General features: G+C 39.7%; 1 protein-coding gene across 4 annotated transcripts in view; it reads left to right on the top strand.

The window, feature by feature from the left end:
* The window catches only part of Aff1 (ALF transcription elongation factor 1), a 189,444-nt gene that overhangs the window by 155,383 nt on the left and 10,847 nt on the right, over window positions 1-23,214 (top strand). For all 4 annotated transcript variants that reach the window (XM_048784858.1, XM_048784856.1, XM_015499153.2 and 1 more), the window contains 6 exons: window positions 1,519-1,675; window positions 7,608-8,540; window positions 18,165-18,271; window positions 19,234-19,480; window positions 20,159-20,250; window positions 20,466-20,526. In XM_048784858.1, coding sequence (XP_048640815.1) covers window positions 1,519-1,675; window positions 7,608-8,540; window positions 18,165-18,271; window positions 19,234-19,480; window positions 20,159-20,250; window positions 20,466-20,526 — 1,597 coding nt within the window. The remainder of the gene's footprint in view (window positions 1-1,518; window positions 1,676-7,607; window positions 8,541-18,164; window positions 18,272-19,233; window positions 19,481-20,158; window positions 20,251-20,465; window positions 20,527-23,214) is intronic.

Raw genomic sequence — 23,214 nt, 5'->3', positions numbered from 1 at the left:
TTTCAGTTGCTTTATAAAAATGACCTGCAGTTCATTTTCATGTGATGGAAAATGGCGCTGTTTTTGTAAATAAGCCAGCCATATTTTAGAAAATGTGGTGCTTTAATTTCTGGAAATGAGAACTATTTGAACTTCCCTTACAATATTTCCTACCTGCTTTAATATGACAAATATGTGTCTTTCAAGGACAAAGATTTAAATTATTTTATTCCCTGGAGATGTGCACAGGCATTGAGACAAGGTTAGCAATAAAAACTTGGCTATCACAGAGGTGATGTGTAGTTAGTGTGGAGGAAGGCCATGTAATTATACAGTCTTATAGGTTTAAAAAGTTTACTTGTTTATTGTCAAATTTTGTTGGAATTTCTAGAGGGTCTTGTCAACTCATAAAACATGAAAAAGTAGACTAACCAAAAAATAGAGGTAAAGGACAAAGAAAAAGCACAAGGTGGGGATAAGTTAGAGGCAGGAGCACTGATTAAAGGCATGACCCCCTCTGATGCCACTGACTTGAGCTGAGCAGCCACTAATATGGAAAGGGCCTTAAAGTTAACCCAGCATTTTATGAGATTAGATAGTATTACTGTGTGTTTTAAAATTATCTTTACTAGTGATTTTAATTATTTAATAATTTTCATTCTAATATTTTATGTGTTACTTAAAATTTTATTTTCAAATATTTTAGGTAGATTTGGAAGTGTTCAGAATTATAATCAACGATCACTGTATTACCCATGCTTAGAAATTCTACCTGTATCTCACAGTATGCTCAGTGTTTTCTCATTGACTTAAGTTATTACCCAGTTGTTAAAATTGGAGTAATTTTCTCAAGCCACTTATAAAGAGTAGCTCATTTTGTAATTCTGTCTAGAAAGCATGAGAATATAATTTCTGAGCTCACCCTCCAAAGGAACACAATTTTTATTCAGGGGTCTTTGGTTACCATATAGCTAGTCCTCATACAGAGCATATAGGAAGACTTTAACTTATTAGTTTTTCTTTTGCAAACTAATTTTTGTTTGTTTGTTTTGTTTTTTGTTTTTTTTTTTTTGTTTTCTACATCAGGGGCCAGCAAACTTAAAGGGCCAGTTAGTAAATAGTTTAGCCTTTGTGGGCCGCATAAGTTTCTGTTGTAACTACTGGATCCTGCTGTTATGGGCTGAAAGCAGCCACAGTTCTTAAGACAACGGGTGTGGGTGTGTTCTAATAAAACTTAGGAAACAGGCAGCCAGCCCAGGCCATGGTTTACCAATCTTTGACATCAAGCACCCAGTATCTGACTTAGCTTTTGTATAGCTTGACATGTTCTAAAGAAGGAAAACTCCAGACTTCTCTTCTATGCAGTTGTCTGGTGAACTGTTTTAAGGGCTTTTCAGACTATTGTGGGCCCCTCTCTCCCTGAGTGATTAGATAATACTGAGGCCCTTTCCAATAGCAGAAAAATGGGCAGGGAGGTAAAGAGGGAAGAAATTCGACTTGCATGGTACCTTCTAATTTTATCCTTTGGTTGCTTTGCAGTGCTCCACAGTCGCTTCCAGAACCAGTGGCATCAGCACATTCCAGTAGTGCAGAGTCCGAGAGCACCAGTGACTCAGACAGCTCCTCAGACTCGGAGAGTGAGAGCAGTTCAAGTGACAGCGAGGAGAATGAGCCCCTAGAAACCCCAGCTCCTGAGGTACCGTGACCCCTCAAGAAGGCCATCCAAGATGGCAGCGTTCTGTCTTTTAGAGCTGGAGTCAGTGTGGCACTGACCCGGGACGGAGCAGTTCTGCCCCATGGGCAATGCTTTCCTGCTCCTCTGCCATGTAGAACCATCTGTTTCTGTTTACGTACTTCTTACCAAATACTTGGCAATGGAGATTTGGGAGAGATGTTTTCTCTCGCCTGGTTAAAATGATACGTTCTTCTCTGTCATTGCTAGTGTTGTTTTTAAGAGCAGCTCATTAAGAATGTTTGCACACCATTTTATTTTCCCTCCTTTTGAGAAGGAAACTTGTTTTCAGTAGGCTGCTGTTTTAATATTAATGAGAATTCTTTTTGAAATTTCAGGAATGCCTGAATTAAAGAAAGCAAAAGGAGACCTCCTGATTTAGCAAAGGGCAGGAACGTAGAAATAAGTCATCAGTTCTATTTTTGAATCACTAAAAGCCGTGCATTAAATTGATGGCAAAGTGATTTTGCCAGGGCTCTGGTTCTTGTTCCCTTTGGCCCCATATAAAACAGATAATTGTGTGTGCTTGTCACCTACCCTCAGGAGATACTGTAAAGGTGAACAAACTGAAGAGACTGAAAATCTCAAGCACTAAATTTATCTAGAGGATTTATGCTATGTACTAGACGGTTGAGTATAAGAAATTGTTAGTAGCAACTAACAAGGTTGCCAAAAACCTTCAAAACTTGGGTAGGAGTGTAAAAATTATGCCGAAGAAAGGTAGTAATGAAAAGGGAAAGACATACTTACTTTTAGTGAATAAGACCAGCCCACATAGAGAAAACTGTCTGCATATTTAAGGTGAAAATACCAGGAAATGAGACTTTCTGATTAGGAAAGTTAAAAATTTTCTATATTCATCTCTTCTGCTTAGATGAGAGGTAGTTCTGTTACAGCATTAACCAAATACAACTAGAGATCATATAGTGAGATGTAAACATGGGCTTGTCTGAGGTCAAGGGAGGCTAAGAAAATAACAGGGTGGCATTTTTTGTTAAATGTGAATCTTTGGTCCAGAATAAATGCTCAGGTTTTTTTTTTTTTTTTTTTTTTTTTTTTTTGAGTGCATGAAAGTGGATCAGCATTAATTACACTTAAAATACCTTTCAGATTTCAGAAACTTCTCTGTTTCTAGGGCTCTTTGTTTTCTTGTGTGATAATAATTGCTATTGAAATAATTTTCTATGCCTCCGAGAAAAGGATGCTGAATATGCTATGTAGACAGATAGTGTGATGTTCATTGTTAATAAGATCTTTGCTGTATGTTTCATCTTTAGTAAGAAAAATTTGCATGCTTGTTAGATTATTGATATAAAGAAGATAATTCAATTAAATGAAATCAAAATAGTACAGCGTTGGTTGAATAATTGAAACTTAAAAAAGATTTGATCTGGTGTTTCTACTATTGAGATGTGTGTCTCAGTACTCAAGAAGTTATTGGAATTATGTTGATTGAAATTTCTTAGCTGAAAAATAAGTGCTCCATCCTACTTCATATATATATATGTATATATATATACATATATATATATATATATATGTATATATATATATACATATACATACATATATATATACATATATATACATATATACATATATATACATATATATGTATATATACGTATATATACGTATATATGTATATATACGTATATATATATGTATATATGTATATATACGTATATATATATGTATATATATGTATATATGTATATATATATGTATATATATATACACTCATATATATATATACACTCATATATATATGAAATATAAATATAAATAAATAAATAAATATATATATATATATTTTAGTTGTAGTTGTCGATACCTTTATTTTATTTATTTATTTTTTATGTGGTACTGAGGATTGAACCCAGGGCCTCTCACGTGCTAGGCAAGTGCTCTACTACTGAGCCACAATCTCAGCCCTTCTGCTTCATTTTTTAAAATCACTTTACTGATAGACTTGTATTTGTACGTATGTATTGATATGCAAATCCAGGCTTGTGGAGAGTTTGTATGTTACGTACTAAGTTCCATCTTCCCATGAATATTTTCTAGGTTTACCTTTAATTTTCACTAAGGTATTTAACTCCTTTTTTCCCCCTTTTGTAAACAAATTCCTGCATTATTATATAAATCTCCTGTTTTAGTTGAAGGTAATGAGAATTCCATAATCAGCAATAGATACTAGTTTTACTTTCTCATCCACTTCTATTTTTAATGCTGGAAAACTTGGTAGTTATGGCTCCATTTTCATTCATTTCATATGATGAAATAGTTCCAGTGATTTAGGAGATCTGGAGCATTGCATGCATGCCGCTGGGCCGCTGCTGAACTTGGGACCCAGCCACGGTGGATTCCATTTCAGTATCTGCTTTATACTGGGAATCAAAATGCAGATCTCAATTTTCAGAATATGTAGGACACATTGCTTTTCTGCTACTTAAGAAAAATTCAGAAAACATGATTCCATCTGGGTTATTCAGGAATCTACTTCATTTCTTACTCTGTTCATTGTCTAGTCCCTTGGTGGTAAAGGACTTTGTGTTGATTGCCTCCTGCACTCTTGAAGCTTTGTCATAAAATGATTTAACTCTTCTCACCTCCATCAGCCCTGTAAGGTTAGCAGTTTTTGTTTTGCCTACAAAGAAGTAGTGGCACTGAAATTCAGCCTATGGTCTATGGTCATTTAACTCTAAAATATGATTCCCACCCCCCTTAGTGTGCCTATTTTTTCTTCTTCTTTGCTATACTTAAATTTATTGTAACTCTGCTGTGTCAGTTGAGAATACCATGAATTCCATATCAGCCATAGGTAGTCTTAACTTTCTCTTCCTTTTGAAATTTATTATATTTTAATGTTTTTTTCTTTTAAATTTTGTGCTTATATTCTCCATACCTATGAAATTATTATTTAAAAGGTAGGTACATATTGCACTTAACTCAAAACCTTTTATTCAGAACCACAATTCATTCTGAAATACATTAATTGACAATTTAAGAGGTTAGGAGAAATAAAAGGACATGTGACCAGACATTTATTAAAACACCTAAAATTTAATCATGTACTTTTTTCCTACTTCCAATATACAGTCTTTGTGTTGTACTGGCACTTGGCGTACAGAAGGGAAATGAGGAAAGTCAGACAGAGAAATAAAAGCCTTGCTCCTGCCTGGCACTTATCTACTTAAAAATTATTTTACACCTATTTTTAAAATCAATCCCTTATGCAAACTTTTCCCTCTTCCCGGTAACCAAATAATATATCTGACCTTAAATGGATCTTGTATCCATTTTACAACTTTATATTAAATACACAAAAAACAATTTGCTCCATTCTTTCCCTGTGTCTGGGCATACTAACTCAGTTTTGCTGTGAAAATGGGCCATAGGCTTCACTTCTGGACATTGAGGACTGCAGTGGAAGTCAGTGTGTTATTTTGGTAACCAGGACATTCCTTTAGGGACTACCAAGGTATCTAAATACCGCCCTATTTGGGGGTTGTGGGAGTAGACGTGCCTTATATCAGGAATGTCGTCCCTTTGGGTTCACACATACTCTTTTAAGGAGCATGTCAGTGATTGGCTGCAGTTATAAACAAAGCTTGTGGTGAGATAGCTCTCCTGAGGAATGATGGGCAGGGTTCTGTACCTGATGCTATTGGCAAGTGCTATATCTTATTGCCTTGTCTGGTCAGTTAACCACTAGAGCTATTATACTCCCAGGTCTTTGCAGGAAATCATGCTTGACAAGTTGGTATTGTGCTGATATTTTCTCTACCCTTGACAATCATCTTGCTCTGTTAGAATATTGATTACAAATTTAGATTTACATGTGACAAAATGCCTTGCATGTTACAGTGGTTTTCTTCTTCCCTTTCTCCCTACCCTGAAATTCAAAGGACAGGATGGATATAAAGTTGCTGGAATTATAGGAAGCTGTCAAGGAGATATGTGATCATAAGCCTCAGTATTGGGGGAGCAGACAGAGAGGAATTTATGCAGTCATCTTTCTGTCCAAAGTATAATCCTAACTAGTTTCTTAAAATTTCTTTTAGTTTTATTCTATTACAGACACACTAAACCCAAACTATCTAACATTTCCCTGGCCAAAAGCCATTATATTATATTCATAATTTTGCATTGTTAGATTTACATGTTTTTGCAGAGTTGGATTATTTAGTATATTTTACTTGAAAAATTGTCAATCTTTCCCTTAAAAATCTTCCATGTTGGGGCTGGGAGTGTAGCTCAGTGGTAGAGCACTTGTGTAGTATTTAGGAAGCCTTGGGCTTGATCCCCAGCATTACAAAACAAAAGTTCCTCCGCCTACTGGAGTGTTCTCCCTTATCTATAATCCAGTAAGGCAAATCCTACGTGGACTGTCTTTCCACTTCCTGGTGCTTTGTATACACGATTTAGTTATTCATATAAATCATCTGAGAGAATGGATCTTAAGAAAAACATGTAACAAGCCTGTGATATATGGCCCTTTATCATTGCTCACTCTATTGGATGTGATATGTTTTTACATGATATAAAACTTCATGTGCCACTAGTATGGCAATATGTAAATCAATGGATGTGTAACTGATGTGATTCTGCAATCTGTATTTGGGGTAAAAATGGGAGCTCATAACCCACTTGAATCAAAGTGTGAAATATGATATATCAAGAATTATGTAATGTTTTGAACAGCCAACAATAAAAAATTAAAAAAAAAAAAAAAAAAAAAAAACTTCATGTGCCTTGGAATACTCAAATATTTTAAGTGTATATTCCTGTATCTAAGACACACAGAATTGGAAAGTGGAAATGCAAGAATCTTTTGTTATTCTGTTAAGATCTTATAGTCTAGTTAGAAAGATGTGGTGGTAAGCATCAATAGTTAATTCAGCCACAGTGGTTTTAATTAAAATTACTTAGGAACTTCTGCTGATTTGCCAAATCAGTTGTACAGGCAATCAGTATAACCTCATTGCTCCTACCTGTGTCTTAGAAATACTGGTGCTATTTTAGTCCAGGTTGCCTCAAACAAGAGACCTAATGTCTAACTTTTAAGGAACCTAGGTCAGAGGTTTGGCTAATGTAACTTCACTTGATTATTTTTATTAAAGTATAAAATTCAAAAACAGTATGTATCTGTGATACACTGATAGCTTTATTACATGTAATTTTTTTTATTTTTAAAATTTTTTTTGTTGTAATGGACACAGTATCTTTATTTTGTTTATCTTTTTGTGGTGCCAGGGATCCAACCCAGTGCCTCATGCATGCTAAGCAGGTGCTCTACCATTGAGTCACAATCCCGCCCCTAAATATTTGTTTTTTAAGTAAATAAGAAAAATGTTGAAGAAAAGTCATTTTCAATTGAAAAGCATGCCAAAAGAAAATATGTATGTATATATTTATTTATTTTTTAAAAATGGAAAGCATGCCAAAGAAAGGATAAAGCATGACTCTCATGGGTAATCACTTAACTCAGTTCATGCAGTAGCTGCCTTCTAAAAATTCTTTATAAAAGGAGTCTTTTTATTCCTCGTTCTATTTTTTATTCTCTCATAGAGTAGCCTCGAAGTCAAGACATGTCAGTTCTCTTTAAATTATACCATGATTCCCATTGGAACAAAAGATTTATGTTACAAAGATTTCTCAGCAGTTATCAATAACCTATTAGTCAATATCTACCATAACAAAATCCCCAAATCACAAAAATATTGAAGATAGAGTCCAACTTATAATTTGAGAAGGATAAATAGAATCTAAATTCTTAGACTTGGAATGATTGCCTCTCCTGGGATAGACCTGATTAATTGGGTGACTATCACAAAAGAATAGTTTGTCATCAATGGTCAGCTAACACTTTTCTTTATTTCCTTATTTTCAGCCTGAACCTCCAACAACAAACAAATGGCAGTTGGACAACTGGCTGACCAAAGTCAGCCAGCCTGTGGTGCCTGCCGAGGCCCTGGGGAACACAGAGCTCCCCCGTCGGCACCAGGAAAGCAAGGGTGGCAGCGAGAGCACCGCAAGTCAGGAGCATTCTGAGTCCAAAGATCCTCCCCCGAAGAGCTCCAGCAAAGTCCCCCGGGTCCCTTCTGAAGGCCCCCACCCTGGAAAGAGAACCTGTCAGAAGTCCCCTGCACAACAGGAACCCCCACCTAGGCAAACTGTTGGAACCAAACAACCCAAAAAACCTGTCAAGGCCTCTGCCCAGGCAGATTCTCGGGCCAGCTTGCAGGTGGAAAGTGAGCCAGGACTCCTTCCCTATGGCTCAAAGGACCAGACCTCCAAAGATAAGCCCAAGGTGAAGACGAAAGGCAGGCCCCGGGCTGGGGGCAGCAGAGAGCCCAAGCCTGCAGTGCCAGTCCCCAGTGAGAAGAAGAAGCACAAGAGCTCCCCGGCACCCCCCTCCAAGGCGCTCTCAGGCCCAGAACCCACGAAGGACAGTGTGGGAGACAGGAGCCCTGAGCACTTTGCTCTTGTCCCCCTGACTCAGAGCCAGGGCCCGCCCCATAGTGGTGGTGGTGGCAGGACTAGCGGCTGCAGGCAAGCAGTGGTGGTCCAGGAGGACAGCCGCAAAGACAGACTCCCATTGCCTTTGAGAGACACCAAGTTGCTCTCACCGCTCAGGGACACTCCCACCCCACAGAGCTTGATGGTGAAGATAACCCTAGATCTTCTCACTCGGATTCCCCAGCCACCCGGGAGGGGGAGCCGCCCAAAGAAACCGGAAGATAAACAGCTGCCTGTAGGGAAGAAGCAGGACTCTGAGAAGAGAAGCTCAGACAACTCCAGCAAGTTGGCCAAAAAGAGAAAGGTGAGTAAGGGAGACAGGCCTCCTGTGACACTGTGGGGTGGCCCTGGTGCAGGGCTGGGGCCTGGGGGAACTTTTGGGCTCTCAGTTAACACTGGGGTTTTACCACTTGAACCACTAGATTTTGCCCTAGAAATTAAGATCTTACATAAATTGAAAGGTTAATCAGTATTCTGAATTACTGAAATAACTGCTCTGTACAAGTTTTATTCTTATAGGATGAACTTTTTAATACCAACGTTACATCCATAGTTTATCTCCTGACTCCTCACTAGAGCTGTTAAACATATGATCAGGATAGCTCGTGAGTAACATAGGTTTCTGGGTACATTGCAAAGTACTGGACATCTTTCTTTTTTTTTTTTTAATATTCATTTTTCAGTTTTCAGTGGACACAACATCTTTGTTTTATTTTATGTGGTGCTGAGGATCGAACCCAGCGCCCCGCGCATGCCAGGCGAGCACGTTACCGCTTGAGCCACATCCCCAGCCCACTCCCCCCCTCTTTTTGTTTTTTTAGTGGTGCTGGGGATTGAACCCAGGGCCTTATGCATGCAAGGCAAGCACTTTGCTAACTGAGCTGCATCCCCAGCCCCCTACTGGACATCTTTCATTATGATTTTTGGAAGTTTCGTTTGACACAGTAAAGGAAAGGAGGAAAATCCATGCATTATTTGAGACCCTCTTACTTGGACACACCACTGTTTGGGTAGTTGTCCTTTCTTCACTTTTAGTACTGAGCTCTGGACCTATTTATTATTTGCTTCTTTGAGATGATGAAAGATGAGCACTTTCCCAGTGGTGTTCCCCACACCAGCCTGCTTGGGATCCCAAGACAAAGGCGCAAGAAAGGCCAGCTCTCTCCTGCTGAGAAGGGATAACATTTTTAACACTCTTATAAGCACATGAAAAATGTCTTACTCAGCTGTGGAACTTGAGCTAAGAATAACAGAGGGGGAAAAAAAATCATGAAGCCTGCTGTCATGTCTGAGATCCGACTGATTAATCCACTAGCTAAAAATAAAACACAACTTTAACAAACAGCAAAGGGCAACTGTTATCTCTAGAACCTGCTTGCATGGGATGTGAGAGTGTACACTGCTACCACTGCATCAGCTACAGGTCAAGTGAGCTGGCATCAGGTGCTCATTGGTGGTGCTGTTTCAGTTAGAATAGAGCATATTTTCATCCAAAATGCTTCCAGAATGTTAAAAAATGTAGTGTGTGTGTGTATGCATGTATGCATGTGTATACATGTGCAAAGTGTAAAACTTTCAGAAGGAAATTGTCATGGACCTGTTTAGGAAAAAAGGTGCTTTCATCTAATGTCCTTGAGAAAGACTCATGCACTCATTTACCTCCTCCTCCAGGGAAGTCTTTCATCTCCTGTACCCTCTGGCTTCTATGGTTTTATACGGTCTCCAGTGCTAACCCATTGCATTTGCTGGAGTGAGGAGAAGCATTCACCTCCACAGCGCTGACTCACTAGGTGGAAATGTTAGATATTGGAGGTTCTCTCACAATTCTTAGCCTTCTCCATCACCCAGTGCAAATCTAGAAGCATTGCTTGTGACTCCAGAAAAACTTCAAACTCTCCCTGTTAGCTATCAGAACTGTGCCCTCAGGTTTTGGCTGAGCTCCTCTAGGGCAGCTCATTTATCTTTCTATTTAGAACATAGAGAAGTAATGATCCCTCATTTTAATCGAGTGCATGATTTCTTTAAAGCTCTGGCAAGCAGCTGAGAGATCTGGCCTGGAACAGTCTGTGTGTCTTAGTTATTGACAGGGTGGAGGTCTGACCCCTTGGTTCCCAACCCTGGCTACATTACAGTCACCTGGGAAGACCTTGGCAATGATGGCAGGGTGCCCATCCCCACTGATATTTTTGAAATTCCTTAGGTAATCCTAACGCCTAGCAGGGCTTGGAACTACTAGAGCAGTGCTTGACCGCAGTGCGTCAGATCATGCAAACTACCTCTGTGGGCTGAGAAATTCATCAGGTGTGCTGCATTTAGACAGTTCAGATCTCGGCAGCTGGGAACTTGCCTGAAGTATGTCATTAGTTAGTGACTGACTTAGGCGCTCTCAGATGAATAAGTATAATCAACCCTATACTTATCTCCTGAGCATGTGTCCTTTGTTGTTTTGTTTTACTTCCTGCTGGGCTGGGTTATATGTGGGAGGTATTGGACATGTTATATTCATATCCCATCCTTCCTTGTGTGGGACTGGCTGTCCCCTTCTCCAGTACCCTGTTTGTTCAGTGCTTCCTGAATCCAGCTCTACAGAGCACAGGGGTTCCAGGAGGCAGCTTGGCATGGGGGCCTGGATCCTATGGGAGAGGAAAGGCTGCCTACCTTTTTAACGCTTGGGTATTTCCCCCTAAATATGGATTGTGGAGACTTTTTTTTTTTTTTTTTTCATTTTAAGTGTGAACACTTTGAAAAGCTCTCTGAAGATATAGTCAGAGCCACTGAAGAATATGCCTGATCCTTCACATAAGTAGAATTTACAGCTTTTCTTTGAAGGCCCATTAGAGCCTATTTCTCTCCTGGAGCAAAATTTAGCAAATATCTCCCGAGGGTTCACAGGTTCTTATAACTATTTTAGACTTAAGCACATATAAAGAAGAAGGTCATAAAGAGTAGATGGTAGGGGCTGGGGGTATAGGTCAGTGGCAGAGCACTTGCCTAGCATTTGTAAGGCCCTGGGTTTGCTCCCCAGCACTACCAAAATGACCCCCACCAAAAAAAGTTAATAATGGTTAACAGCTGTGATGAAGCCATCAAATGTGGCACTTTGAAAAGGTACCCACTTTTCTGTCTACTTTAAAGGGGAGGGTAAGGAATCATTCTTGAGGAAACATGAAGAAATTTTGAGGGAGAATAGGTATGAACTCCTTACATAACTGTTGACTTTTATCAATCTGATTGCACTTTAGAATTTAAAATAGCACTTATGTTCTTTCATACAATTCTTTTATTTTTTCAGTTTGTTCTAATAAGTTATACATGACAGTAGAATGCATTTTGACACATTGTACACAAATGGAGCACAACTTCTCATTCCTCTGGATATACATGGTGCAGTCACAGGAGTGGTGCAATCATCCATGTATATAGGATAATAATGTGGGTCTCGTTCTACCATCCTTCCCATCCCTACAGCCCCACCCTTCTCCTCACTCCCCTTGCACAATCTAAAGTTCCTTCAGTCTTCCCTACCCCTAATTATGGATAGCATCTGCTTATCAGCCTTTGGTTTGGGATTGGCTTATTTCACTTGGTATGATATTCTCTAGTTCCATCCGTTTACCTGTAAATTTTTTAAGGCTGAATAATATTCCATTGTGTATACATACCACATTTTTTTTTTGTGTATGTGTGTGGTGCTGGGGATTGAACCCAGGGCCTTGTGCATGCTAGGCAAACACTCTACCAACTGAGCTATAACCCCAGCCCATACCACATTTTCTTTATCCATTCATCTGTTGAAGGGCATCTAGGTTGGTTTCATAGTTTTTAGCTGTTGTGAATTGAGCTGCTATCAATATTGATGGGGCTGCATCATTGTAGAATGACAACTTTAAGTCCTTTGAGTAAAAACGAAGGAGTGGGATAACCGGGTCAAATGGTGGTTCCATTCTAAGTTTTATGAGGAATCTCTGTACTACTTTCCATAGTGGTTGCACCAGTTTGCAGTCCCACAAGCAGTGTATGAGTGTGCCTTTTCCCCCACATCCTCACCAATACTTATTGTTGCTTATATTCTTGATAGCTGCCATTCTGACTGGAGTGAGATGAAATCTTAGAGTAGTTTTGATTTGCATTTCTCTAATTGCTGGAGATGATGAACATTTTTTCGTATGTTTGTTGATTGGTCATATTTTTTTCTTCTGTGAAGTGTCTGTTCAGTTCCTTAGCCCATTTATTGATTGGGTTGTTTGGCATTTTTGATGTTAAGTTTTTTGAGTTCTTTATATATCCTGGATATTAGTGCTCTCTCTGAGATGTGTGTGGTCGATTTTTCACCCATTTTGTAGGCTCTCTCTTCACATTATTGATTTTTCCTTTTCTGAGAAGAAGCTTTTATTCTTAAGCCTAGTTCACATTTTCCAGATTTGGAAGAAAAATTGGAGTTGAGAATCATGGTATGATACACACTCAGGCCAGTGCAATTGGAATGTACCTACAGATGTACCTAACAGGCATGGAGCTATTGTATAAACCCTGCTGGGTGCTAGGCATATGTGTAGCTAATACTTCTTTTCACCCAATCATCTCATAGGTGGATAACCTGTCTTCAATCATTTAGACAAATAACTGAACAAGGGATACATTTCTAAATAAATGCTTTACTAAGAAACTTTAACATTAGGTGGGGGAGTGCAGAATTTCAGTGATATTTAATAGTGTTTTACACAGTTGGGAAGGTAAGTTGTATGTGGTAGGAAAAAGCATGTTTCTATTGCTTGAGATGATTGATTCTTTATTTCCCTTCCATCCAAAATCTGTCTTTTCTTGGCTTGTTTCTCCTCAGATTTTATCCTTAAAATCAAGGGGTTTGAAAGCTCATCCTTTGTAATTTTCTGAAGTGGCTTATAGCCATCTCTTCATGCCTGTCAGTTATTCTAAGAGCATCACACCTGTAGGCCTGTGCAAGCTGAGGCTGTTTCTAGACATTCCAGTCCCTTGGTGTGTGTATCCTCACCAAGGAGGAAGAGTGATTGATTTTCCTTTTCTGCAGCATTTGCCCAGTGAACATGACCTGTCTTCTCATTAAGTCCCTTCCCATGTTCTTGGTGTGAACTGGCCTGGGTAGCCCCGTGTCTTTCTCGATTAAATCCCCTTCAGAGGGAATTGCCTGACTTTTCCAGAGTATTGTCTGCTTCTCCACTTTTCCTCTGCTTCATGTGCTACCAAACTCATTGCTTTTCTTTGGGAGAATATTGAATATAGTAGAGTCTTGGACTTGGTTGAAAGAACCTAGCAGTCCTCATTAAGGCCGCCCCCTTTTGTATGTGTTTGGTACTGGAGTTTAACTCAGGGTTCTCTACCATTGAGCTACATCCCCAGCCCTTTTTAATTTTTATTTTGAGACAGGGTCTTGCCGAATTGCTGAAGCGGGCATCTAACTTGCAATCCTCCTGCCCCAGCCTCCTGAGTATGTGGCATACGGGTGTGTGCCATTATGCTCCGCAGGCTGCTACCTTTTCATAGATGAGATCTAGAAAGGTGCTAGCATCACTTGGCTTCTGAGTAAAAGCAGGTCTGGAGCTCAGGTTTGCTGCCACCTCCAAATCCTGTGAGTTTTCCTCTTTTCTCTCACAAATTTTTGTATACACATGTTGCTGGAGATGCTTGAGAGAGGTACAAGATCAGAGTTCAAGATCCATGTATTAACTGCAGCCATTAGGATTAATAGGACAGTTATAATATCGTCCCAGTTTAATCCATTGCTCCCACCACTGCCACCCCGAGGCCCACGTATACTCTTTGTCACCATTTCAGCTTCCCTTTCAGATACTCCCTTATACCCCCGTCACAGCCAGGCTGTATCTTTCCAACCAGAAACTCTGTGCCCTCAAATAAGTGCTGGTCCTGGAAAAAGCCACCTTCGTTTCCCATTGCTACCTACAAGTGCCTACATGACAAGCCAGGTGCTGGGGCAGGCACCTGGCTGCCCTGGAGGCGTTCTCTTACAGAAACTGACTTGGCCAAGCACAGCCCCATCTCTTCCTTTTATGGTCTCAGTTCTTGCCCTTTAGCTCTGTTCTGTAGGTGGAGCAGCACTTGGCAGATCACCCAAGGCTGCCTGACCCAACAGGTTAGGGAAAGCAAACAAGTGAGCTAGGACCAGATTGGCAGCCAACAGTCTCCTCTGTGGTAGGTGCCGGCACCCTTGAGATACTTACCCTAATGGAACAAGAATTTCTGAATCTCAGGCCTTTGACTGGAGTCCCTGAAATAGAGGCAACCTGGGGATAAAACCATTGGGCAAAGAGATTTCATTTTTCCTCCCAAAGAGTATGTGTTACTGCCCTCTGATTTTTCACGAGTCTGCTTGACCCAGAAGCATCTAAAGAACACCATGCCACCTATCTTTCAGCAGTACTTGGAACTTTGAAATTCAAGTCTTAATTTCTTAATACTCAGTATTCTGGCCCCACTTTAATGATTCTTCCCCCAGTCTATTCACTTGATTTCACTATGAGGCCCCCTTCCAGGACCTTCACAAATGCTGAGTGCCTGCTCTGAGGAAGCCTCTGACTGTTCCAGACAGAGAAGAACAAAGTTCCAAGTGCATAGTGTACAAGGAAACACTAACCTCCAAACCCGCAGACGTGAGCTCAATAGTTATGCAGAATCAATAGGATTGCTTTATTTACTGAAGTGGCTCCTTCTACTAGCTTCTGGAGTATTCTCTGCATCTGAGTTGTTAAATATCAATTTAAAGCATATTATTTCCATAAATCGCTAAATGTTAGCATTGTTAAATGCCAGTACTGAAGTTAGTGTCTGGTGATTTCTTGTTTGTTGGCTCTTCTTTTGAGCCTTCAAATGGCACAAGCAGAGTTTGTGGGAATTAACTCACCGTGAATCTTATTTTCATGTGTGGTTTATAAGGTCTGCCACTTTTGTTTATAATAATAACTAACATGTCCTAAGCAGCACAAAAACATACAAACAAAAATTAGCTCTCATTTCACCTCTGGACTCCAGTGTTTTCTTGAAGAGGAAACTACTTTATGGATGGTTTATGTTAGTTTTGTCTTGGAGACCTGTGTTATGTCATTAACTAACAGGAAATGACTTTCGTGTGTGTGTGTGTGTGTGTGTGTGTTTTACTATCTCATGTTCTCATGTGCAAGTTAATATTCATCTAGATATTTTAGCAAATTCTGACTTTCCCCCAAAATAATTTTCCCATTTTCTTGCAATTCTTGCTAGGCCAGATATGCCACATAGAATCTAAAATTTAAGATAATTCCCTGACCCCTTTGGTGACAGTGAACCTGGGTGCAATTAGGGCTTAATTGACAGGGGGGTTTCCACAACCTGCAGCAGGATTCTGTTTTAACCCTGTTGGTGATTCTTTTTCTCTTAACCATGGTTTGCCATCTCTGAAGTGCTACCACTATAAATTGTTGAACAGGAGTTTGTGTGTTTACAGAGCTTGTCACAGTGTCCCTGCAGGCTTCTCCTGGCTTCTGCCAGTGCCTTTGACTTCTGAACTTTGCTACCCGCTGGTGCTCACAGAACAAACAGCCATTTACTACTTCCTGTGGCATTTCAGTCATGGGTTTAGGCCTTGCTTACATACCTCATATAGCACTCATCTCCTTATTAGGACCCACAAGATACATTTCCCCCATTTTCCCATAGTGAATGGTTACATTTCTGCTGATTTATTTATATCTTATCCCTATAATTCCTTCTTTGTGTTGGCTAATTAGAAATTCAGAACCCAATTTATAGCAAACTATGTTTGTTATAGAAATATAGTGTGAACCACATATTAATCTTAAATTTCTTTTTTTAATAAAAAATGAAAAAAGAAAGCTAATGGCAATAATTTCAATAATTTTACTTAATACAAGATATCTCAAACTTCCATCAACCTGAAAACTGTTAAATTCTCTCTTGGCACCACATCTTCAGAGTCACTTCTCATTTCAGACCAGCCACGTTCAAGTGCAGGTGCTCCCTATGGGCTTACCGCCCAGCCTGCTGGCAGGAGCTGGCAGGAGCCTGCAGGGCTGTGAGAACTGATGGCCTTCAGAGAGTATGCACCTTCCCTTGGCTTTAATTCCTCTCCTCCACCCATATTTTCCCTTTATTTAATGTTCTCACTTCTGCACACAAGACTAAAAACAAGTATCTTTGTAAGCCACCATGAATGAATCTATTTTGAAACAAGACAGTACATAAGTGAATAAAAGGGTTTTTCCAGAAGATTCTACGTAGGGCTGGTTGGAAGTACATACAACTAAAGGCACATGTGTTGGCAGAAGGGAGGGATTTTTATTTTTTATTTTTTGTTCTTTTGAGCAGGGCCGGGCTGTTTATTAATGTCTGGGTAGACCTTGAGCCTAAACATCTTAATTTATTAATTTTTCTTGGAGAAGTTCAGGGAAAGAGGAAGACACAGTGGTGAAAAACCAGTACCATCCACTGTCAGTTAATTTGAAGAATGTTGTTCTCCTTTAAGGCCTAAGAGGATTTGGGATTGATTGAGGATTGTCCTAGATTGACTGGTGGTGACCCAGATTTCTAACTCCATGAACTCAGTTGGGGAGTCCAGTTCTCATTGTGTAGCAGAGTTCATTGAAGGACTCCTACTTATCACATCACTGCCACTTGCTGGAGAGAGCGTGGACTCCTCCTTTAGCCAGTCCAGTGGCAAGGAGGCCACTGTGAAGTCCTTATGTTAGACTTCTCGTACGTAACATAGGTGTTCATGGTCACAGGTAGCACATGAGAACATGGAAAAGGCTTCATGGTTGGCTGTGAAGACTTGTTCTTCTGATGATTAACCGTATTTAGCATTTTAGTTGTAAAATGGGTGCTTTTGAATTACTTAAATCCTATAGTTAGGTTCCCTTTCTTTCCATATTCCCACTAAAATCATATTTGTAGTCCTTCATTTTTTAATAAGAATTTTTTGGGAAGATACAAATGTGTAATATGGGGTGGAGGAGAGCAAGATAAAGATAATATTGGGGATGGTGAGAGAATGGAGAGGGAAAAGACAGAATCTCCCAGTAACTATTTTTATTTTGTGAAATATCTGTATAATTCTTTCTGTGAGACATGTAGAGGATTTTATAGTCAGTTTCTTTTTCAGAATTTCTCTATTCTTCATTAGGAGTAGGTTTTCAATATTCCACTCTGAATTTTATACATACAATAAGTTCGTGGATGTAAGTGAATGGTTCTTTTGAAAGAAGTGGGAGGGGGCTTCATAAAATCATCCCTGTGTTGCTTGATGTGAATATGGCATGTTTTATTGATTCTTTGCCTTTTTTTTTTTTTGGCGCTACAGCCTCGTGCATGCTAATTATTGAGTCTTTTAATATTTCGAAAAACATCAATGATGTGTTGAAGTCTGTTCTTGTTGTCATCTGTTATTTTAGACTTCACCTACCTTTTTTTTTTTTGGTACCAGGGATTGAACTCAGGGGTGCTTAATCACAGAGCCACATCCCTGACCCTTTTTTATATTTTATTTAGAGACAGGGTCTTGCTGGATTGCTTAGGCCTTGCTAAGTTGCTGAGGCTGGCTTTGAACTCAAAATCCTTTTGCTTCAGGGTAAAAGCCACTGGGATCAGAGAAGGTGTGTTACCATTGTGCCCAGCAGATATCACCCCTTTCCGTGGTATTGGGAATAGTCTCTTTTGTGCAAAGTCTGTTTCAATACAACCCTCATCAAATTTAGATAACGTATCCTCTCTGCCCTCACCCATCACAAATGACCTTTTAAGTTCTAATGGGATTACTTTGAGTACACAGATGTCTCTACAAGCTGAACTATTCTCTTTGTTGCTTCTGTATTCTCTTTTCTGTTTTGTTGGTACAATTAACATTTGTGTCGTTTTGCCTTGCTTGTTATATTTCCATTAATAGAGCGAAACAGAAAGAGACTATGATAACAAAAAAATCAGACTGGAGAAAGAAGCCAAATCACAGTCCTCTTCATCCTCATCCTCCCACAAAGAATCTTCTAAAACAAAGTGAGTATGGAGATTGGATTGGGAACAGCCTAAAAAGGTGACCAACTCTTCTTGAGTCTTGGAAAGGCAAAAAAAAAAAAAAAAGTGTTCTGTGGTAGAACCAGTGGACTAATGAACTCATTCTGGCTATTTTGATGATGATGTGTTCCTCTCATCATGCGGGAATTGACAATTCAGCAGCAAATTTAGATTCATCAGGAGCATTTTCAGTAAGGGAAGTTTTCTAAATATATGGAATTGTGTTTTCTAATGGGAAGTACGAAAGGTGTTATTACTTTCCCTGCTTTGCAGAGTGGGCAGTGGAGGCACAGAGGGAGAACAGTTCGCTCAGAGTCACAGAATTTCTGCTGGGTGCTAAAGCTAGCATTTAGACACCACGGGGAGCCTAGGTTCAGTGTTCTTTCTTTTAGAGATGAGTAAGAATCTGAAGGCCAACCAGCCTCTGTCACTAGGGAGACAGATGACAGATGAGAATGGTAGTGCTAAGACGGTGAATAAAAAAAAGTAATTGCTATTTACTGATTTATTCAAGAAATTGCCTCACAAAGTGACTTGGCCAAAACAGGTATAGAGTGCCATGATTGGGAGCCCACTGGGAGGTGAGAGAGGGAGAAGAAGGTGTCAGGCATGGAGGCAGCCGTTTGGTTTGCCTGTCTGTTGGCCAGGGCAGGCCATAGGCTAGGGAGCCACTGAAAGGTAGGAACATTTGGGGTAAGTTAAGACCATTGTCATGATCGGCAAGCTAAGTGAAAAGTTATACAGCTTCATTTGTTACTAATGAATAGGGAAAGATTTCTCAAGGCATGAAAAGCCCCTAAAATTTGGCTTTTTCTACAACATGATTTCATGCTCAGTAGCCCTGCAGTTTTTCATGCCAGCAGCCATTTTATCCTTTAAAATGAAACTAAGCTGTGCGATTTGTGTTCTGCCTCAGTTTAGTTTTGTGTGATGTTTCACTCCAGGACACCGAGGCCCTCCTCAGAGCCCGCAAAAAAGGAAATGCTTCCCCCTCCACCTGTGTCGTCCTCATCCTCGTCCTCCCAAAAACCAGCCAAGCCAGCACACAAGAGGTCAAGGCAGGAAGCAGACATTTGTGGCCACGACCCTCCCAAAAGTGCCAGTAGTACCAAGAGCAACCATAAAGACCCTTCCGCTTCAAAGCACAGAAAAGTACAGGGGAAAGGCTCTGGAAGCTCCGCTGAACACAAAGTAAGTAGGGAAGGTAGTAATTATGCAAAATGGGATGTATTGGTGTGTCTGTAAGTTCTCAAAGTAAGTCCCTAATGATGGAACTTCAGAGTTGTGCCTCTGTTTTAATATGGCAATGATGAGTTCTCTTTAGAGTCGTAATTTTGGGAGGGGGAATAAAAGGTAGTTGATATTAAACAAATGTTAGGATCGATTTGTTCTTAGTAATTCAAAGGCAGAAAATTCAATAGGTTTTTGTACTAATTCTTTACCAGATATTTTGCAGCAAAAAAAAAAAAAAAAATGGTTACCCCAGTTCTTCCTTTGAATATTTGATCACAAATGTTTTGATTATTGGTTATAACGGGAAAAAAATTAACAGCTTTCTCAAACATTATTTCTTCTTATTAATCTGGTCCCTCTGTGTTTGTATTGACTAAGAGAAAATGTTCTATTTGGCTCTGTGAATGACCTGTTCTTTGGGACTTACTTAACATTGTTTTGAGTTTACAACCAGAACCTAAAGTTTCAGTTGCATCTGCAGCTGGGAAAGTGTGTGACCCAGTTCACTTGTGCAGTGATTGACTTAAAATTTCTTTTTCAAACTACTGTTTTTGGATGCTTAAGAGGGATGTTCCTTTAGGACATTGATCTTAGGGTTATAGTATAATTTGTGTCTGATTTTTTTTTTTTTTAAAGGGATCTTCTGGAGACACTGCAAATCCTTTTCCAGTGCCTTTTTTGCCAAATGGTAACTCTAAACCAGGGAAGCCTCAAGTGAAGTTTGACAAGTAAGAGTTCTGGTGCTTTCTTATTTTTCATTCTCCTGGTTTCCCTCTCCTTTGCTTCTTCCCTTTCTCTTTATCTCTTGTCCTTCATTATTTACCTCATCCTCTTCCCTTTCTCCTCCTATCTTCTGTCATCTCTCAGTTTTAAGTTATGTTACCCTCATCTAGTAATTTTAGGTTCCTGTGACCCATCTCTGCTTTTTCCTCTTCTTTTTCAGACAGCAAGCTGATTTTCACATGAGGGAAGCCAAAAAGTTGAAGTGCAAAGCAGAGTCAATGGTCAGTCTTAGCTTTTATTCCCTTCGTTGAATGGTTTTTTTAATTATTAAAAAAAAAAGAAGAAGAAAGAAGAAGAAGAAGAAAAAGAAATGAAGCCAGGCATGGTGGGCTTTAATTCCAGCTAATTAGGAGACTAAGGCAAGAGGGTTGCAAGTTCTAGGCCATCCTGGGCAACTTGGTGAGATCCTGTCTCAAAAAATGTTAAGAGGTGGGGATGCATGTTCAGTGGTAGAGAACCCAAGTTCAATCCCCAGAACCGGAATCGGGTGGGGGATGCTATAGTGTTTATGGTCTCTCTTCTACTACATTCTCCATCATTAAACATGTGCATGGGGCATTTTGGGGTGGGAGTCAGCAGGAGAAAGAAGTATATGGTCTTGCTATTGGTCGTAATACAATCAGAAGAACCAGGATTTTAATGACCAAAGGATAGGGAGTTTCAGTGGGATTATTTTCTTTGGTTCTGTTGATTCAGTATGATCATGGGCCAATTTACACATACTTAGTCATAAGTAGTCTATCTAAATGAGTGAAAGTTGATCTGCTTGGTGGTGATTTAATATATGAGTGAGTTTTTTTGTCCCATTGAGTCAATTCTTTGGATGTGAAAAATGAGTTCGGCTTTTGAAAATCAGTCAATTTGTGCCCACCCTGACAGTTGACAAGGTGAGGAAGCCTGTTTACATTCCAAAATTACCTAAAATCCCTGCAAGACTGACCTGAATGAATAGTTGACCAAGGCCAGTAGATGAAAATTTGAGATAAAGGTGATGATTGTACTGTTGGTAAACATGCTTGAAGATGTGAACTCTCTTTACTAATTGGCCTATGGATTTTCTGGAAGGTGGTGGTTTGCTGTTAATGATATATGTAACTAAGTATGCTTTTACATCTTTACTGCAATATAATGAGATCATGTTTGCCCTTTGTCATATTTAAACACCTAAGACCCTATGGCTTTTATTTATTGAGCATGTCCCCCAAACCTAAACCCAACTGCATGTGGCAGGGTTCACAGGGACCTAAATCTGGCCACTCTGCAGGAGTCATTCAGACCTTGGCTTGGTGCTCTCACCCTAGGCTGCAGATGGGCATCCATTCTCCTGCTCTCTAGAGGGGAAACAACTGAGACCTTTTACAGGTCCCATTGCTAAAGGGTCCCATGTTGGATGCCATGAGGGAGCTCAGGACAAGATGCTCTGTCCCTATCCTACATCGCCCTGTGTCAGGATGACTTGAGTCATACCATGGCTGCACCACACAATGGTGCTCTTTCAGCTGCCTCCTTACTGGAACTGTATGACTCTTGTGAGTTTTGTAAAAGAGTAAATATTTAGCACTATTATCTAGTTATCTGAAACCTATCTTGACATTGGACATGTTCCACACTAGATTCCCTCATTCAAGCAGTATTCCAGGTATTTGCTTGAATCTATACATAGGTATATCTTCTCTCTGCATAAGGCAGCCATACAACCCAGTGTGCCAGGACAGTCCTGCTTTATGTCTTGTGTATCCCATTGCAGTAATTATACCCATTTTGCTCTCAAAGTCTGCCAGTTTGGACAATAACCTGTCTGGTCACCTTTTTCATAATATTCTGTCTTAATGGCATCATATCTCAAAGATGTGCACTTGGCATCCAGAGAGCTAAGAAGTGCTCAGCCAAGTGCAGGGGAGCATATTTCATCTTTACGTGCACTTGTTGAGTAGGGAAATCAGAGCTGCACTGCTGTAGCCCTGTTTGGGGAGAGTGATCACAGGGATAATGCTTCTTAACCTTGCAAAGTACTTGAGGAAGTGGATATTCCCTAATCAGCTTGTTAGCTGATAGTTTCCTTTGCTTCTGCCCTAAGGCTAATATTAATTTCGGAAATTCCATGAAATAGATGGTTTTACATAAGATGATTTTGAGAATTAGATTCCCATCAGTGAAGCAAATGAATGTGTCCTATTCTTCTCATTGAGGCATACTGATTTGACTTCTATTTTTTTTTTTTTTTTTTTGGTCACTTATCTTCTGAGCCTTGGCTCTCTAGGAAAGAAATTTTGAAGCTAAGTTATTTTTAAAAGTTAAAATTTTTAGAGCACTAAGATTGAGTGTTCTGAAGTATATGTCTGCATATAAACGTCTACGCATCTGTCACATGAAGTCGTGTTTCATATGCATGTCTGTGTAGCAACTCCATTTGTTCCACGGAGGTTAGACACAGAACAGTATGTGCCCTGAGGGAAGCACACAGCAGTGCACTAAGGGGAAGAGCTGTTCCTGCTCCTGCCTGTGGCGTGTAGCAGCAGCCTGTAAATTAAATAACAGTCCTAAGCTACCTGATAGGTCACTGCCCTCATGTATTGCTATTTTAATTCTTTTTTAACATATCAAATTGAGAGCATTGGGGAAAACTACAGACTTGCAATTGTTAGTCAGCTGCTCTCAGTGTGTGGTGCGCATGCCACAGGTAGAGAAAAAGTGAGTTGCTTAACCCAGTGTCATTAGTTGAATTGGCTGTATGCCACTCAGTGAGAAGAGCTTTAAGTGACAAAATATATATTTACTTTTAAGGTGGCCACAAGTATCTGATTTCATTTATATTTCTAATTTCTCAAATCCCTCAAAGGAACTTTGAAATTTTGTCCCTATTATCTCAGTACTAAATGTCCCTGATGCCTTGTACTAAATCTAGGTGC

Source organism: Marmota marmota, unplaced genomic scaffold (genome assembly GCF_001458135.2).
Source record: "Marmota marmota marmota unplaced genomic scaffold, marMar, whole genome shotgun sequence".
NCBI lineage: Eukaryota > Metazoa > Chordata > Mammalia > Rodentia > Sciuridae > Marmota > Marmota marmota.
This window is presented reverse-complemented; position numbering and strand designations above follow the sequence as displayed.